This window comes from Cyprinodon tularosa, unplaced genomic scaffold, assembly GCF_016077235.1.
Source record: "Cyprinodon tularosa strain WSP-4 unplaced genomic scaffold, ASM1607723v1 ctg533, whole genome shotgun sequence".
In the NCBI taxonomy this organism is placed as follows: domain Eukaryota; kingdom Metazoa; phylum Chordata; class Actinopteri; order Cyprinodontiformes; family Cyprinodontidae; genus Cyprinodon; species Cyprinodon tularosa.
In genome coordinates, this window is record NW_024039267.1 from 511,392 (window position 1) to 531,049 (window position 19,658).

General features: G+C 38.9%; 1 protein-coding gene across 2 annotated transcripts; it reads left to right on the top strand.

Moving 5' to 3' along the window:
- Positions 1-1,027: 1,027 nt before the first annotated feature.
- Positions 1,028-17,255, top strand: acot9.1 (acyl-CoA thioesterase 9, tandem duplicate 1). 2 transcript variants are annotated; one of them, XM_038304421.1, is made up of 16 exons: positions 1,029-1,252; positions 2,891-2,985; positions 5,472-5,498; positions 5,955-6,000; positions 8,282-8,452; positions 8,534-8,571; positions 8,653-8,736; positions 8,817-8,920; positions 9,068-9,141; positions 12,180-12,247; positions 12,456-12,567; positions 12,804-12,894; positions 14,890-14,975; positions 15,051-15,138; positions 16,362-16,512; positions 16,630-17,255. In XM_038304421.1, the coding sequence occupies exons 1-16, from the start codon at positions 1,239-1,241 to the stop codon at positions 16,683-16,685; spliced, it is 1,305 nt and encodes a 434-aa protein (XP_038160349.1). In that variant the 5' UTR covers positions 1,029-1,238; the 3' UTR covers positions 16,686-17,255. The 2 variants fall into 2 exon arrangements, with proteins under 2 accessions (XP_038160350.1, XP_038160349.1); XM_038304422.1 differs by lacking the exon at positions 5,472-5,498 and having other exon boundaries at positions 1,028-1,252.
- The last annotated feature ends 2,403 nt before the right edge of the window (positions 17,256-19,658 follow it).

The window sequence follows — 19,658 nt, forward strand, 5'->3', positions numbered from 1 at the left end:
AGTGGAACGTACAATAGCTGAGTATAGAAGAAAGACAATTTTTATCTTTTAATTTGAGCATTTAATTCTTTGGCATTTTATTCCTTCCATCTCAAATAAAAACAACATAAATATGTTGCCTGGAAGTTGGTAAGAAATCACACTAAATACAAAATAAATTCATATTATAAACCAGTATTTATAAGACTCTAGCTCCTTTGAGTAAGTCACCTATGATCACATTCAGGTCTGAAACAATTAATCAGATTAATCAAAATGATTATTGAAAGAATCGTCAAATAATTTGGTAATCAATTGATCGTTAACTGGAGTATAGAGACTGTAAAACATGACTTTAGCTGACCCACTTAGAGCAGCAATTATACCAAGATTGTAAACAATTATATAGCCAATTTGCATTAAAGATAAAAAAAAATGTGTCTGTCAATATGCTCTATATGCTCTCTGATACCAGGCTGTTCTCTACATCCAGTCTGCTCCTCTGCTTGGTTTTGATGTGTATCGAAGATGAACTCAAACATATAAGTCAGTGGGGATGTAGCTTAGTGGCGCAGCGCATGCTTTGCATGTTTGAGGCCTCAGGTTCACTCCCTGGCATCTCCACAGGTTTTAGTGGGAGAGTGTTGGCCTAGTGCTTAGTGCATAGAGTCTGATGTCCTGAGGTGAGTTTGAAATCCACTCCCACAGACTGCCACTCTGGGTCCCTGAGCAAAGACCCTTAACCCCACACTGCTCCCCGGGCGCCGCACAGCGACAGCCCACTGCTCCTCAAGGAGATGGGTTTAATGCAGAGAGTGAATTTCCCCATTGTGGGAATATAAAGGGATTTACATATAAGAAAAACTTAGCTTTTGGTTGTTAAAAGCGTGTTTAATTTTTCAATTGGGTCCCCACAAAGCAAAACAGAGCCCAGCCCTATTTTATTTTATTCTAAAATATTTACTCGTAGCCCTTGAAATGCAGTCGCGGACCACTAGGGGTACAAGTCATCCCGGTTATAATTCACTGGAAGGTTGGTTTCTTCCAGATACCTTGCAGACCTTACTCAGGGCGCAGACACCCTTTCTTTCTCGGCAGGGCGTCTGTGGGACAGCGTGGTGACGTAGGAACCCGGAAACTCGTCACTTTGGCAGCGCTGCGTCCTCCAGAGAAGATTTCTGCTTGCTGTGGTGTTTTTGTTCAGTTTTCTCGTTTCATCCGGATCCTGGACGCTTTGCTCTGCGAGCTCAGACTTCAGCATGCTCTCAGTCAGGTGGGTGGGGGTTAAAACCTGGATTTAATGCTTAAAAACTTTACAAAAATGACTGAGTGAGTCTTTGGGTTTGGTGCAGATTTCTAAACTGATAGTATCAGATATCCGTCCTCAGAATTATGGCTTTAATGATGAAATGTATTTCTCTAATGAAGGAGTCAGCCCAGCCCTGTGTGCCCACAGAGGGTGTGTCTCTTTCATTCTGACTCATTTGGAGCAGTTTAAACAAACCACAATGGAAACGCTGACTGCACACAGTGTTCAAATGCAGACAAGTTATTCTAGAAAGACAACATCTTTCTGAACATGAAATCATGTCAGGAAATCTGTTGTCCATATGGCATTTTTCTCCTATTGTGCTACAATTATTGTAAAGGTTATTTCCACTCAAACCCTTCTAAAGGTACCAAAAACAGATGGACTTTCTGCTATGCTTCATAACTAAAAGCTGCTTCTCCATGTTTACTTCTGGTTCTCGGGATATAAAGTAGGCTGGAACTAGGGCTGGGCCATTCATCCATTTATTGATTTCTTTCTTTATTCTGTTTATGCAGAATAAACAGAATAAAGCTTTGGGCTTCCAAAGCTCAGGGTTACATCAGTAGGTCACTTTTTATTCTTAGATGTGTACTAATAACTGATCAACTGGTTCACAGTGTGACACCACGATTTTTAAATATTATTTCAGCTTAATATGTGGAAAAAAGCCAGAATTCTGACTTTTTCATAAATATATATATATATATATATATATATATATATATATATATATATATATATATATATATATATATATATATTTCTTTCTTTTTTTAATTGTGGTATGTTGTATATCTATAAATATGTTATATGTATACTGGAGCGTGTAACGAAGAAATTAAAGTATTTCTGATTCTGATTCAGAGTTTAAACTACATCTCACTTTAACTGAGAGAAGAAGATCATAGAAACCAAACTGATCAAATGTTCCATCAACCTTTCCTACAGTTTTATTCACTTTTCACAAGGAAGCGACAGAAGTTTCCACTGCTTGGATGGAGCATAAAACAACAGCCCTTCCCGTAGTGGCTGCTGCTCACTGCCTGTGAGCTGGCTGAAAAAGGCCTTCTGCCCTTTTCTTTCTGTTACTACAAAGTCCATTTCAGCTGTCTGTAAATATATCTAGTCCCAAAACAGAAAAGTGATGTGGAAATTAAAGTTTATTGCCTCCATAGTGTTTTTAACTGCAGCTGCAAAGCTAAGAGGCTCTTAAATAGAGCAAATATGCAAACCTAGCAGCCGGTAATATTAGCCTTTTGGACTATTCAGTTAATTTATTAAGAGCAGAATGACAAAAACAATTATGTTGATATGCAGAGAAACCTGTTCCAAACTATTTATTCTACTTTTTAAGGTCACATATTGAGGTCAGAATTGCAGCAAATAAATAATTTAACTGTGAAATACATGTTTATGACTCCTATGTCGACTGAAAGGTCTGGACAGACCAAGAACTTTAAGGAGGGACCAAATATCGCTTCTATGCGGGGAACATCCCAGACCGGTTCTGTGAATATTTAGGCTGAATGAATGGATGTGAATGCAGCTAAATACAGAGAGATGTCTCCCAGTTAATTGTTCTTTGTTTTTTTGGTCCAGGTTCCTGTCCCTGAGGTCTGCCTCTTCCCTGAGCAGCAGGTCGCTCTGCATAGCTGCAGCCACTAATCATGGGAAGGCCCCCGACATGGCAGAGGGTGAGTCAGTCCTGATCCACCTCAGGGATGCCTGTTTGACTCGGTTCACTAAAGAACTGTTGAACATGCTAAACAAGGACAATCGTCAGCGTGCCTGCTGCTGCTGCACTGTTTTCATTCTCTAGGATCAATTTCAGATTGATAAAATTGTCTGTTTTAATCATTTTTATATATTTATTTTCAGTCATTCAATGCAAACAATGATGGGCAGGAAGTAAAAAGGTTTTACAAACATGCATATGGGCGACCATTTATATCAAATATATTTAAATGAAAATATCAGATTATAATTTGAATATTTTCATAGAATTTTTTATATACACCGATGAATATTTGTTTAGAACAAATAATTTAATGTGAAAAATTATCCAAATTAGATTTAACTGTGATACAATTGCATTATATTCTAGTGGTGTTTTTTAATCTCATATTTCCAGAGCTGCAGCCTATAGTGACATTATTATTATTACAATTACGCATTAGCATCTGATTAGTTAATGAGCAGAGAAACTCACCTGCAGATGAGTCACATTATCTCAAAAATCCAACTAAAAGATGCAGAAGCATCAAAGGACAACAAGCTGCCTGTTCTGGTGCTGTTTGGTGAGCATGGAAGGAGATAGAAAGCTCAACATAGACTAATATCTTCTTTTTGACTATCACCTCCCACTGGAAAACAGACCTTTAGTCATCAGAACCTTATAACACCGGGCCGAGCATGTCCCTACTAAAACAGAAGGGAAGCACAAAGAACAGAAACACATCAAAGATGCTCTCCAGTCCTGTGGATACCCTGATTGGGCGTTTGTCAAATCAGCAAGGAAATCCAAAAGACACGCAGCAGAACATAACAGTGAGAAGATCAAACGCTAAAACATCCCAATTTCTTATGTTGCTGGAGACTCTGAGAAACTCAAGATGATTTTCTCCAAACACAAAATCCCAGTACATTTCAAACCTAGCAAGACCCTTAAACATAGACTGATGCATCCTAAAGATAAAACCCTAGACTGAATATGAGCGGAGTGGTATATGCTGTGAGGAATACTTTGATCTTTATATTGGAGAAACCAATCAACCTCTCCACAGACTCATGGCCCAACACAGAGGAGCGACCTCCTCCAAACAAGACTGCTGTTCACCTACACCTTATGGACAAAGGACATTTGAGGACCAGAATGTTCACATTTTAGATCAAGTATACAGGTGGTTTGAAAGCGGCGTGAAGGAACAGAGGGGGTGGACTCAGGTTCCAGCTCTCAAAAACCTGTAATGCAGCGATACAGTTGATTCCTTCCAGCTACCATCTCAACCCCCATCGCTCTGCTAATAATCTCACCAGGTCAGCCAGGCCAACAATGACCCTTAACGACTGCCTTTTAGGAGGAATGGGCCACCATCGGGTACTGCAGGCCAATAACGACCTCAATGACTCCCATTATCAAAGGGTGCAGCGGGTTTTCCACTTTCAATCTGCATGTTTTCAAAGCCATAAGCAGGCTTTTGTTGGGCTACTCTATAAAGGCCTGGAACTCAACGCTAATCCTGACATGAATAAGAAAGCTTCCTGAATTGGAAGCGAAACGTCTTTAAACTCAGAAAACAAAGTCCTGTGGTTTCTTTTCAACTTTAACTTTTTGAAATCTAAACAAATAAAATCCAGGCTATCATATATCGCTCTGCAAACACACGCCCTGCTGGCTGTGTGTCAGGACAACAGATCAAAGGGGGAATCAGGCCCAAATCAAGGTTAAACAAACTCTGTCCTTGTATAAAATAAGTTTATCACAACTTCCATTCCAAATGTATTATATTATATAATATTCTTAGCTTAATAAACAAAAGCTAACAACATGTCAGCATGACGTTACGTATGGTCGCCATTAGCTTGCACCACAGTAAAATATCAAAAACCCAACTGTTTAGCTGCAAACTCTCCCTAAATGTGACAGACTAATGTTATCTGTTCTCAGATGCTCCTCTCATCCAGTCTCTGGTATCTCAACGTTTCCTTTAAACTCAGCGAGAAATATTAGATAACAGTCTGTTTTTGCATCAATTAGGTGCAGAAATTAGCCACCAGGTCCTCCTAGTCTGCAGGTTCTGGTCCTTGGCTTGAGTTTCTTTCCATCATGGTGTCTCCATGGTGTGAACCTCAGAGGAAATTCATGGCATAGAGAATGAGAGTCTGAGACGAGTCCCTTGTCCCAAAGCATGGCGGGGGAAGGATTACCTGTCCCTGTGGGAGTGTCTTATTAGGGGGATGTTGCAGGAGTTTTATCAATGTTGATATCAGCATGGCCATTGGTCCCTCATGTCCAAAATAAAAGCATGGTTTATGGCGTAACAGTTGCCTCCTTTACATCCTACTGTGATATCCACCTTAAGCTGTAGATTCTTACCCTAAACTCAAGTTTAGTTTTTGTCTGTAGTTTATTGATGAATTTCTGCTCAGCCTGTAAATTTGAATCTTGTTTTCGTTGCAGGAAATCCACTTTTACACGTTTCAAATGGTAATTCTTAAGCAATCTTAACTACCTGAACCTCAGATGTTCAGGTCTCTTTAATTTTCCCCTAATTCCACCTGCATGTTTTCTTTTCTTCCACTTTCCTGAAGCTGACCTCATTTCAGGGCTCCTTTTTCACACAGTGTCTCTTTACCTGGAAGATGTAATCCTTCCTTTTGCAGCAGTTAACTTCCTTTTCTAATTTCTCCTTCTGTAGCTGTTGTTTTGTTTCATATTGTCTCATTGCTTTAGCCTTTTTGTAAAGCAACATTCAGCAGTTTGACGATCAGCTTTTCAACGAGTTTCTGTTTGCTGTCAGTTGTTAATGATAGAGAAAAGCTACAACAGTAAATATTTTGCTTTTTCTGGTGAGACGATATGAAACAAACCTTCATTCTCTGAGTCATTCACTCCTCTTCATCGCATCAGAGCAACATAAATCTGTTTCTTCTCTTGTTTCAGTGCGGAACAGGCTGAGAGAAATAGTTGGGGCTTCGACAAACTGGAGGTATAAAACTATTTGTGTATGTTTTCCTTTAACCTGATGGATTTTAATGTTATTTTATAAGAATGCTACTTCTTCATGTCTTCAAATGTTGGAGTCTGTTTCCCATGCTTCATTAAGGTTCATCACTAACTGTAGAGCCATGACATCACTGTGACCTTTGCCCTCAGGTGGGATGGCCTTCCCTCTCTATGAGGAGGCAGTGTCATTGCTAAACTTTGTATTTCCAAGGCCCTTCTTGGATTACTGCCCTCTTACATTAGTACCTTACTTACAGAGAAAAGCATGGCTTCTTCTGCTCTTAGATCCAACCATCAGCTGTTGCTCACTGTTCCTTTTTCCCGTACAGAACTAGGGAAGAAACCCTTTAGCTACGCAGCTCCCTGTGCATGGAATTTTTTTTTTTTACAAAGAAACTGGAAGTTGACCTAGTTTTTATATTTAAATGCTTTTAAATTGAAAGTGAAAGAATGTCAAACAGCCTCAATGACCTGTAATTGTTTTACTTGATATGTTTTATATTTTTTTTATGTACCTGTCATTTATTTTAATTTATCTAAGTTTCTTATGTAACTTTGCTGCCTCTTAGCCAGAACTGCGTTGATAAAGAGGTTTTTCTTCTCAATGGGATTTTTTTTCCCTGGTTAAATAACAATTTAAACATGTTCCTTTCAGATGTTCTTTCTCTTTTACCAATTCATCTTTTTTGACTCATTAGTTCTAATTTAATCAATTGAGATTTTTATTTAAGACTTGTTTAAAACTAAAGAGCAGACATGTAATGCAGGTTATGTCATAAAAGGCTGTGAAGGAACACAGACGGCGGCACCATTTAAAGTTCTGAGTTTAAATCCTTTCTGTAGTTCTCTGACTTCCTCCAGCAGTCCTAAAACAGGACCGTTTAGTAAATAAGTCCCTCTAAATTACCTTTATGTGTGAGATGTTATGTACCGACATCCTATTGAGAGTGTCTCACACAATAATTGCTGGAAAAAGGAGAAATTGTAAGGAAAGAAAACTTTAACTTTATTTACATAAATTAGCATGTTTTTTATTATGTTTTATTGTGAAATATGACCTTTAACTAAGAGGTCAAAGTGTGTCTCTAATGAAGGCTGTTCACAGCCCCAGAAAAATAAATAAACCCAGAAAGCATTTAGATCTTAAAGGAATAGTACACCCAAAACATGATTAGCCTTCATTTTCTACTCACCCCCATGCTGAACAACACTCTGGAGTACTTTTTTGATATCTCAAATGCATCTGGAGATCTGGGAGGCTTCTTGCTGTCTGCTGACATTCAAATAATGGAGGTCTATGGTGACCGAGACAGAAAGGTCCATAAAAGTCCACAAAAAACATGTCAATATTCCTCCATACTGCTCGTCCAATGTATTCCAAGTGTCCTGAGTGGGTAGCGTCCAGAATTTACTCGAAACGAAGTCATTTAGAATGTTTTTAGAGCATAAACAGTAGTGTATAGGATTTCCTAAAAGCGCGCACATGCGCGCTCCCGACGCTACGGAAGCCGGCAGACCAAACCAGCGCATTCAGCTCGGCAAAGAACTCATGCTCTTCCTCAACACTGAAGTCTTCAGACATTTTTCTTTCGTTGTTTCTTTCTTTGCACAGGTAAACAGCACATTTCTTCTTCTACGCTTGCATTATTGGCAGAGCAGACGCTGAATGCGCACTTTCATCTGGTTTGGTCTGCCGGTTTCCGTAGTGTCATGAACGCGCCGGCGCGCGCTTTCAGGAAATCCTATACACTACTGTTTATGCTCTAAAAACATTCTAAATGACTTTGTTTCGAGTAAATTCTGGATGCTACCCACTCAGGACACTTGGAATACATTGGACGAGCAGTATGGAGGAATATTGACACGTTTTTTGTGGACTTTTATGGACCTTTCTGCCTCGGTCACCATAGACCTCCATTATTTGAATGTCAGCAGACAGCAAGAAGCCTCCCAGATCTCCAGATGCATTTGAGATATCAAAAAAGTACTCCAGAGTGTTGTTCAGCATGGGGGTGAGTAGAAAATGAAGGCTAATCATGTTTTGGGTGTACTATTCCTTTAAACCTTCACTGGTCGGTTCATTTGGTTGTAGTTGAAAGTTTTGTCCACTAGAGGGCTCTGCATCTCAAGCAGCATGCGTAATATTAAGAAAGTGTGAGTGAAATGAATCCCGGTAAGGAAAAGGAGCCCAGTAAATGCTGGTGTTTTATCCAGGATCTGCTGTAATCACTGATGTTCTTCCGTTGTCTCTCTGCCGTGGACAGCGACCATCAGCAGGCCATGGCAGAGCGTGTGTCTCTGTCATCCATGCTGGCCAAGTCTCAAAGTGAACTTCCTGCTAAGAGGATGAAGGACAGCTTCCTGGAGGTCCACCTTCCTCTGGGCTCAGAGCCGGAGCTCAGGGAGAAGTACCTGACCTACCACAACACGGTCAGGTAACATGGACCTGTTCGCTGGTGGCAGGCTGGTTTTGGGGGCTGTTTTTCTCCACTGACCTGCTCCGTGTTCCTCCTCAGGTTTGGACGGATCCTGGAGGACTTGGACAGTCTGGCAGGTATCAGTCAGAGCAACAAAGATTTCCCTCAGACCTTAGAAGGCCTCAGAAGCTGAAATGTTTCCTCCTCTTCCTCCTCAGTCCTCATTTCCTACTCCCACACATATAACTCTGCTCTGAAGAGGTCTCCTCTGTCCATCGTCACGGCGCTGGTGGATAAGATCGGTATGAGGCTGCAATAAATCACTGTCCCAGCGTCTGGAGGAGGATCCCGTCCAGCTCTGAGCTCTGGTTTTATGTTTCAGACATGAGGCAGCACGTCATCTACCCCGACTGCGACATCAAGTTCACAGGTCAGGTGACCTGGGTCGGGAGGTCGTCCATCGAGGCAAAGATGCACATGTCACAGGTGAACAAAAGCAAGGAAGACGTTTCTCTGGTCTCGATCAGAGTAGCAGTAGTTATGAACTTTTCCAGTCTGAATGCTAAGTAAATCAAATGAACAGAAGGTTATGCAGTTATACAGCAGAAAGTGTCATTTGGTTTCCTCCTGCAGTACCGGGACGGAGCTTATTCCCCCGTTCTGGATGCTACGTTTGTCATGGTGGCTCGGGACCCGGCCAACAAGAGGTACAGACAACTTCCTGAGATGTTCCAAAATAAAAGAAAATTAAAAATAAACCACTGTGCTTTGTTTCCAAGTTTGAAGATATTTTACTTCCCATCTAGGAAGTTTTTTCAATTAAAAATGTCAGCAGTAGCGTTGAGTTCAAGGTTTTATACAGTAGCCCAACAAAGCTTTGTTTTTTATTTGAAAACCTGCAAACTGACACTGAAGAAGGGGTCCACCTATTTGGAATGGGGGTCATTAGCTTCTTTTGTTAGCCTGCAGTGCCCCATACCTGAATATGTCTCTCAAAGGGCATCGATGGCCTGGCTGAATAGGCGAGGTCTCCCGCTCTCCTGTACAGGGGTTGGGGTTGCGATGATGGCGGGAATGACTTTGACCTGGATGACTGAGAATCTTCACTAAATTTCTGCTATAATACATCCTGAGATGCATCATTGTCCTGCTCGGGATGCTTCCTCCTAAACATTGCATCCAAACAGCCCTTTGCTAGTGTGATGTTGCACATATTTACGTTGCCTTCACGGCTGCTCTGGTTTCCTACTGGATTCAGATTCCACTGCAGCTCTTTTATCTGCAGACCACATTAAAGAAGCAACGTCCATCTGTCCAGAGCTGCTGTCCTGCCTGTTTTAGAAGGTTCCCTTGGTTCATCGCAGCTAAACCACATTAACAGAAATTATGCAATGTGGAAGATTTTGGTGCAGCAGCAGCAAAGTGAGAAGCTTTTATAGAAGGGAGATTTACACAAGTAAAAAAGAATGATGATGATGATACTTTTTTATTTCAGACAGACATCTCACCAGCAAAATGTAATAAAATGTTTCTAAATGTAAATTCATTACCTTTCTATCAAATTTACAGACTCAAATACATGTTAATGCATAACTTATTCCATGACTGTGAGTCTGAAAAGGAGTATGATGAAGTTTAAGTTATATAATCATACCCTAATTCCATTTATTATTTCATGCCATAAATATTCATCTTGTTTTCAGTATCCTTTCCAAAAAAAGGGGGGAAAAAAACCCCAAAACAATCCAAAAACTTGTTTTGAAGAAAGAATAAATTACAACAAGGGTTAAAATGTTACCGTTGATACTGTGCAGTTACGGTATTTAGATTAGATTAGATTAGATTCAACTTTATTGTCATTACACACACAGGTACAGGTACAAGGCAATGAAATGCAGTTTTGGTCTAATCAGAGGTGCAATAGCAGCAAGTGCAGGATAAATAATGGTTCCATAAATACAGGAGATGGGTTTCTACTGAACTGAAGTATAGAGATGAATAATATTATAAATAATGAAAATAATATTGAGATAACTAGTGTTATGAACTAAATATACAGCTGGATATGTGCCAAATATAATATACAGGTGGATATTACTATAAAAAGGGTTTGAAACATTGCAGAATGTCCAACTGATGAAGGTCGAATAAAAATGTCTATTTTACAAGTTAGAGCAGCAACAGCTAATTAAAGTAGAGAAGTTGTTAAAAGTGGAGGAAAAAACTGCAAACTAATGTTCTGTTGCCGGGCTACTGCTGAACTTCCTTCCTGATTATCTTTGCTTTGTTTGAGCCCCAGATCCATCTATACCATCCAGCACTGACACGCTTTGCCTTAGGTCACAAGTGTCAAACTCCAGTCTTTGTCTTTTTTTTCTGGACCTTTATCAAATTATTAGGGCAACAGAAAGAATTATACTAGATGTTGAGGAACAAAATTAGCTGTTTATTCAGGTTTGTTAGATAAGAGACGCATCTAAAAGCTTAATGGAACCAGACTTCAAAGACTGGAATTTAGAACCTTAACAGTCTGAGAATCCATCAGAGTGCATAAAATAAAGCATAAAATAAAGTTTTGTTTTCTGTCCTGCAATATGAAGAAAAAAAAAAGATATATTTGGGAAGTTGACAGCGTAGGTTTAGGCAGATCATGGCCTACACGTCTGCTAGGAAAAAAAAGCAGAAAAAAAACAGTAACTCCCAGTGAGACATTAGAACTGTTTCATTAGATCTACATTTCCTTTTAAATCCAGAAGACAACATTATAGTGACTAATAATCCTACAACCGTGCCAAATGAAGCATTAAAAAAATGACACTTAAACTCAATATTTATGCTAACTTTATAGGTGTCTTTGTCCAGTTTTGTTTAGATGTCAAGTTTTTGTCTTTGTTTCTGGACATTTATCAAATAATTATAGCGATAGAAGATCTCTAAAGAATTATACTAGATGTTGATTAATAAAATTAGCTGTTTATTCCGGTTTGTTAGATAAGAGACGCATCTAAAAGCTGAATGGAACCAGACTTCAAAGGCTGGAGATTAATGTTCCTGCTGCTGATTCAAACCATTCAGAACCACATCAGTCTGAGAATCCATCAGAACCCAAATAGAGGCTGTTTCAGGTCAAAGAATGAGGTTTTAGATGGATTTTATTCACCGTAACATGAGACGGGGTATATTTAAAAATACACTCTAATGTTGACTAGGTAGAGATAGATGTAACTGGGAAACTTTAGAGTACAAAGAGGTTTTTAAAAATGCAAACGGAGGCCGATTTCAGTTTGGTTTCAGATAATTCTTTAAACTTACAGATGCTGCAGCAGGACTGCAACCTGGAAATGTCTTTCTTAAGGTGTTGGGAAACTAAAATAGTCCACTCCCTGGTTTCTGTGCAAGTTTTTACTTTTTAATGGAGCTCTGGGTCAGAAGGCTTTGAACTTCTTTCTGACTGAAAGCTCACATTAAACGGCAAAAGCTTCTACAGACAGAAGTAGTGAAAATCCTTTCTTTACCTTGGAAAGATGGAAATCGAAAAATAAACAGATTTATTGTAAATAAATTATTTAAAAATAAGAACAGTGTGATTATTTCACTGTAGTTTGCAGTAACAGAGTTATTAACAGGTAAATGAACACCCCTCCTGCGGGAAGTTCCAGCAAAACGATCTATGTCACTAAATAAATAACCTTCCCACCTGCTTTGGCTGATTTAGTTGTTTCTGCTGCATCTCTCCTCTCTGCAGGGCTGCGTTTGTGAACCCCCTGAAGCCTGAAGGTCCAGAGGAAGAGAAGCTCCTGCAGGAAGGAGAAGGTCTGTCACTTTGATATTTCACAGCTCCAACCCTGCTCCTGCATGTTTAGCTGTTTGCCTCCCCTGAATAAAAGGGTTATTAGCCTGCAGAGGAGGTAAGGCGCTCATTGCGTAGCATCTGAAACATGCAGGACCTCTGTTGGAGAGCCCAGCATCAGATGCCCTTGTTATCTGTTGGAATAATGTCTAAACCTCCTCATTTCTCCAGCGAATAAATCTCGGCGTGTTGAACTCAGCACAGCGTCGCTGCTGAAGGTCGCTCCAGCAGATGAAGAGAGGAGGATCATCCATGATCTGTTTCTTAACACCCTGGACACAAAGTATGAGCAGAGCAGAGCTGCTGTCCTGCAGCTGAATCCAGCCACAGAGTTTTCTTTTCAGGGCTCCTTTAAGCTGTTTGTTTGATTCCATTTGATCAGAGCAGGGAGGCATCTAAAGGCAGCAGGACAGCAGCTCAGCTGACTCCTGGCCTTGCAGCCTTTGCTTTGAACATCTAAAGTTATTTCTGTTGTTATCAGACGTCCTTCATGCAGCTTTATGTCCCCTCCTGTTTCAGCACGGTTAGTTTCCGCAGCAGAATTTTACCTCCAAAGTCTGTCTGGATGGAGGACGCTAAACTGAAAGGACTGGAGATCTGCCACCCTCAGGTGAGACGGAAGAACTGCAGGATGGAGGAAAAAGCTTCACTTTAGCTGTTTTAATTTACGTCCTGGTTGAATAGTACAGAGCTTAAAATTTAGTTAATAACAAAATATAAAAAATTTGAACATTTTCCAGCATGAATCCAGAGCTTTGCCAGAATACTTGCTTTAATTTATAATTTAAAACTGTCTGAGGCATGGTGATGGTAAAACATGCAACTCATGCAGAGGTGGCATGGTGACCACAGACAGAAGACTACTACTCTCTCTCCCCCTCCCTACTTGCTGGTATTTTTGGGCAGTTCCTCCAAACAGTTTAGTTTGCAGGCCGTCTTGCTCTCACTCTTTCCAACCTTGGGCCCCATGTCCTATGTACGGAACCCTAGAGCGGTCATACTCAACTTTTTTTCCCCTTTGCCTTCTTGAGATAACGACATCACTATCTCATTATCACCACGTTTAAACTATTATTTTCTCGAAAGAGAAAACATTTATTGAATCTTGAGATAAGGAGATGATTAACCTTTTATGAGTAATGAATGAGGCAGACCAACAGCCCTGGATTCCCAGTCCATCCATGCCTGCGGGGCCAGTAGTTGTGCAGTCGTAGTACCGTGTGCGCACAAATAATCCGTTTTTTAGTTTCCTTTCTCTTTTTACTCATTGTCAGATCATGGTGGATTATTGGATTTTATGGTATATAGTCGAAACAAATTTGAATGTTTTTGAATGAAAATTTTAAATCTGGACTCTTATTGGGGGTTAATGCATCTTATGCCTGTTACAGGGGTAACACCGGGGCTGTTCAGAAAACAACCGGAGGCATGGGTCTAATTGCTTATGAATCAGAAGTGGAAGAAAATCATCAAACCAACAATGTTGTCTTGTTACCTGAAAGTTAAACACAGGATTATTATTTTATTTATTATATTTATTTATTTATTTTTATGGCACTAGTGGACCGTTTTTTTATGATGGACAGTCTAACAGGAAAGGGGGTATGAGAGAAGGGGAGAGACATGCAGGAAAGGCCCACAGGCTGGATTTGAACCTGGTCGCCCGCATCGAGGACTAAGGCCTCCATACATGGGTCATGTGTGCTAACCACTGCGTCACCAAAGCACGCCTCACACAGGATTATTTATTACAGAATTATACTTAGGCTGCCATGACTTATAAATCCTCTCCCACTGTTGTGGTATTAAAGGATGTAATCAGTTTTAACATATACCAATCATCTCGGTATCACGAAAAAACGGCTTTCGTTATTTTTAGATAAGGTGAAAATGAACTTGTTTTCTCCAGAAAACCACAGTGAAAAAGTATCAGAGGGACATGACCACTCTCAGCTTCCATACCTACAGTACTTGGATCAGGTCTTTGTTTCTGCTCCTTTAAGCCATTGATTCTCTGTGGTATTCTGAAGGTCCTGGTCCTGATAGACCCATCTGTCCCTGGCTTAAACCTCCCGGCTGATATTATGAGATTTTGCTTCTTTATTTCCACATAATGTTCTTTACTCATAATAAAATCAGTTTAGTGAAGTGCATCAGTCCCTCCTGCAATAAAACACCCCCACAGCATGGTGCTGCCACCCTCGTACATCACATTTTCTGGAAGCTTCCTCCCCTTTTTCCTCTAAATGCATCACCAGTCTGGTCATCATGGCCAAACTCTTCATTCTTTCATTCTTCATGTCCAAACTATGAGTTCGTTCTCTCACAGTCCAAATTATAATCTGGTTTGTTTTGTGTTTTTAATGGCTTCTTCCTCCCAGAGTGGCTTTTCAGTTGAAATAGACCTTAAATCTTCTTCTCTCATCATTCTGCATTAGTGAGCAGAAGTAGTCCTAATGGAGATAACATGAACTTGGTGTCCATTGGTAGATTAAACTTTGTGTTGTTTTAAACTGTTTTAAGTGTATTGATGTTATCCCACCTTAGATCAGTTTTAGACCCGATGAAGTTTCTATTTACACCTAAATGTTTGTGTCTTGAGCAGCAGAGAAACATCTTCAACAGGATATTTGGAGGTTTTCTCATGAGGAAAGCCTACGAGCTGGGCTGGGCCAACGCCTGCTCCTTTGGGTGAGATATTTAGATCAGTCTGGTTCTGTTGGGGCGCCAGATCGGTTCTGATTCTGTCCTCTCTGTGCGTTTCAGGGGATGTCGGCCCAGTCTGGTGGCCGTCGATGATATTCTCTTCCAGAAACCCGTGGAGATCGGCTCCCTGCTGATGCTCTCCTCCCAGGTCAGTCACCCATCCTTCAGTTATTGGTGGATTTCCTGTCAGAGGAAAGATCTTCACTGGATTTTATCTGTCTGATCAGGTTGCTTCCTTTTAAAAGCAGAAATAGTTTGATTTATTATCTGAATAGCATGAAGATGAGGACGTCTGCTCCTGTTTTAGTCCAGCTCCCTTTATTTTGTGGACTTTCAGTCAAATAAAACCCATCAAACAGACGCTGTATGTTAAATATTTCGGTGTTCAATGAAAATTATAAAAAAAAAAACAAGAAAAAAAGAAACTTCTGTAACATTTCTGTCACCTTATTTCCAACTAGGCCTTTACAGTAAAGCTCTAGTGTTTAGATATATGAACAAAACAACAATATCAGTATTTTTAATCTGCATTGCAATAAACCATCTATGCATCAATATTTATTTTTCCATAAAATAGGTAAAATAGAAATAAACCTCATGTTTCAAACGTGAATATTTATCTGAATATTTAATACTGAGAGTGTGGAGTTAGCTGAGTTTTCTTTTTCTTTTTTTTACCTACTAATTATGATGATTCAAGATCAAATACCAATACCGCAGTACCAATTGTGTGCATATACATTTGCAATAACATACTTTAACTGTAATATGCAAATACTTTCCACTGCACTTTAATTTAGATAGCTTCTGTCCAAACTTTATTCATTTTATTGTAAAACCCATTTTTATATTATGCTATTGTACATAACTGTAAAAACCTTTTCTATAGTAATATCCACCTGTATATTATATTTGGTACATATCCAGCTGTAAATTTAGTTCATAACACTAGTGATCTATATATTACATTCCTTATTTATAATAGTATTCATCTCTATATTTATTCATTAGAAACCCATGTCCTCTATTTATAGAACCATTATCTATCCTGCACTTGCTGCTATTGCACTTCTGGTTAGAACTAAACTGCATTTAGTTGCCTTGTACCTGTACCTGTGTAATGACGATAAAGTTGAATCTATCTTTCTATCTAGCTAGCTCGCTCGCTCGCTCGCTATACCTGTATAAAGAAAGTTTTGTTTTATTATTTTCTTCTAATGTTCCTGTTAAATGTGTGATGATAAATATATTTTTATCAAACAGCCCCACAGGTCCCTATGCTTTCTAATTTAGTGACATAAAACCCAGGGTTTGCCTAAATCAGTGCTCAGAAGGAGTTTTGTAAAATGTGTTTCTATTTCCGTGTTCCAGGTGTGTTACACCCAGGGGAAGTACATCCAGGTCAGAGTTCACAGTGAGGTGTTTGACCCGCTGACTCAGCAGCACAACACCACCAACATCTTTCACTACACCTTCGCTTCGGACCGGGACGTCCCGAGCATCGTTCCCAGGACGTACGGAGGTTAGCCTGACGTTTCCCTCCTGTGTCCTAACTCCTCCCTCTGCTCTATTTCTGAGCTCCTACTCCTCAGCATTTGGGCTCCATCGCCTTCTTTAATGAGAGTTTGTTTTGTTTCAGAGTCGATGCTCTACCTGGACGGGAAAAGACACTTTAACCAAACCGTGGAGTCCTGAGAGGTCAGAGGAGCAAACCACAGCTATATGAGACCACAAAGCGCTTCAGATACTTTAAGCTGCTTTTCTACCAAAGTTTATCTGCTGTGGATATTTAAGCTTTATTCATGTATTCCTTTTAAAACAATAAAGCCTTTACATGCAGCTTCTAAGCAGTCACACAATTCCCAACCTACTACTATATATATATATATGTATATATATATATATATATATATATATATATATATATATATATATATATATAGGAGGATATAGTCCTTCCCATTTGTTAACAGAAGATTTAGTTTTTTGTTACAACACATTTGTATTTTAATTGTTTGTTTAATTTCAGTTTAAATCCTTGTTTATTGAGGGTTTATTGTGATTAAAAGTTCAATAGATTACTAAAACAATCGATATCTGAGGCTCTATTATATATATACATATATAAAGAACAAGAGCTGAGTGATGACCATAACAGTAAAGTACGGTTAAACTGACAGATATGCACAGACTGTTACTTTTTGTTTCTGCATGTGTTGGGTTGACATTTAATGCAATAAATACGTTTTATATTTACCTCATTAACAGTCCCACCTGTGTCTTTAATGCTATTTCAAACCCAACATCCTGTCAGGTTTCCTTCCTTCTTAAAGTGAATAAGTTTTGATCCAGTTCTCATTTAGTTTAGTTACGTTTTTAATGAGGGTTTCTTTTATTCCTTACATTCCTCTCCATCAGTGTTTGTGGAGAGTTTTCTGTGGACTTTGGCTGCTCTTTAGATCCATCATTAAACCATACTTGGGTGGTTTGTTACCTGCCTCATGTCACAAAAGCAATTTGCTCTAAATGATTTCATTTAATGCATAAATAGATACCAACTAGGTCAGTCTGCCACAAAAAAAATCAGATTTCTGATCTGATCAGAGGTCTGTGGGGTGACAGAGAGGAGATGCATCTCTGAGGCACTGTGTGGTTTGGATGGATCCTTTATTGTTTTTTAGACATGATGGAAACTATCTGCTGATAACATCATTAATGTTATTTCTGTCTTTGTTTCCTCTCAGTTTTAAAGGACAAATTAGGAGATTTGCCATTTTGTGAGAAAGAATGCAAAGCAATTTTATGTATATAGCACAATTTAGTACAAGGAGAATTAAAAGAGTTTTACATGGATTAGATAATAAAATAGAAGAAAAATAAAATCAAAAACATTTGCAAAACAAATAAATCAATTGGAGCACAACAAATGATATAGAAGAAAGATAAAAAAAAAGAACATATTAAAAAAGTAAAGCAGCTGGATCACAACCTTAAACTAAAATCAGTCAGCAGTTTAACTTCAACAGTCAAAGGCAGCTTTAACTTCAAAGAACTCATTGAATAAAAAAAACATAGAAATTCCTGCAAGACGTCTGAAAAAGTATTGATTGAGACTTTAATCCTAAAAATACAATGGAAAAAAATTCAAAGAATTTAGCAGAGGGACTGCACTGTTAGGCTTTGCTATAACTTAGCACATACTGATAGAGGGTGTTTGGTTTTTAAGATTGGAGATATTTAACATTTTAAAATATCAATTAAAAACTAATTTTGTTTTTACATTTGATATTTATGCAGTGCATTTACTTTTATTTTTATCTTTATTTTCTGTGTTATGTGTTACCTGATCAATATACAAGAAGGCTGTAACAGTATTGTGACATTGACGTACTACTACTAGCACTACTGCTGTCTAATCTAAATTACTTTAATCTGAGGAGAAATTCTTAATGTTACAAAAAAAAAACATACTTGATAAAAGTTTAAAATCAGTGGAAGGCAGAGGTTTAGAAAACTTTTCTTTTAATTTAGCCTGTTGGAAGTTGGCATTACAGCATTTGACTAATGGAGGAACTTTTCACTTGTGTCTAAGTGATGAAAAGCTCCTATAGTTGGATGGTTTGGAGAGAAGCCAACATTTTCCTCTTCATCATCCTAAACATGGTGATAGACGGGAAATCGATGTTTATTCATGTTGGCAATGCAACAGTGAGCCACCAAGCAGTCCTACTACGACTGTAGTTTTCTATTTGTGGTGAGCCATAACTGCTTGTAGCAAAGAGGCCATAGATCTTCTTTAAATGGGGAGTGGTGGGATAGTGATTAGGGCAGGGGGCTTGGAATCATGAGGTTGTGAGTTCAAAACCCACTCCCACAGACTGCCACTCTGACTCTCTGAGCAAGGCCCTTAACCCCTGATTGCTCCCAGGTGCCGCAGGATGCCAGCCCACTGCTCAAACTCAATAAAGTTCAATTAGAATTCAAAGTATCAATTTATAATAAAAGGATCTGAAATCTTTCACACATCCTCCCAGATGTGTCTGAAGTTAGTGTTTGGTCATTCAGAGGGATGGATGCATGGTGTGGGTCCAGTAAGCCCAGCTGTGACAGTTACCACAGCGCCCTCTGCTGGGCATGTTATGGGATGACTTCATCATGGGGATTTTCGTGTGAAGCTTTTCTGAGGAGTTTAACAAGTCATTATTTTAACCCTGAATGCTTTCAAAATAAAATACTCCTGGTTCATCAGCTTTAAAATTAAAAATAGATGTGTACTAAGAATGAAGTAGAGCTCAAATATAACCTTGCTGTCCTCCTAAAGAGTGTAAAAGTTTAATGAATGAAATATTAACTATTTAGAGATAGTGTTGTTGTTGAAAGTCGATCTGTGTTAATCGTAGCTGATATTATCGTTGCTGCAGCTTGTTTTTGTGATTCTTTTTTATTTTTAAACAGAAAGCCGCTTTATTGAGTTCATCTGAGTTCTTGAGGTAGAGTCTGATAACTTGATGAGCAGTAAGGAGATATAGCAAATAGATGTGTGACAATGGTCTCTGGTAATAGTCTAATCAATCAAGTTTCGTTTAATTCAATCATAAAAAATCACCAATAAACATAATGCATTTTTATTATATATTATATTATACATATTATAAATAATAGATATTA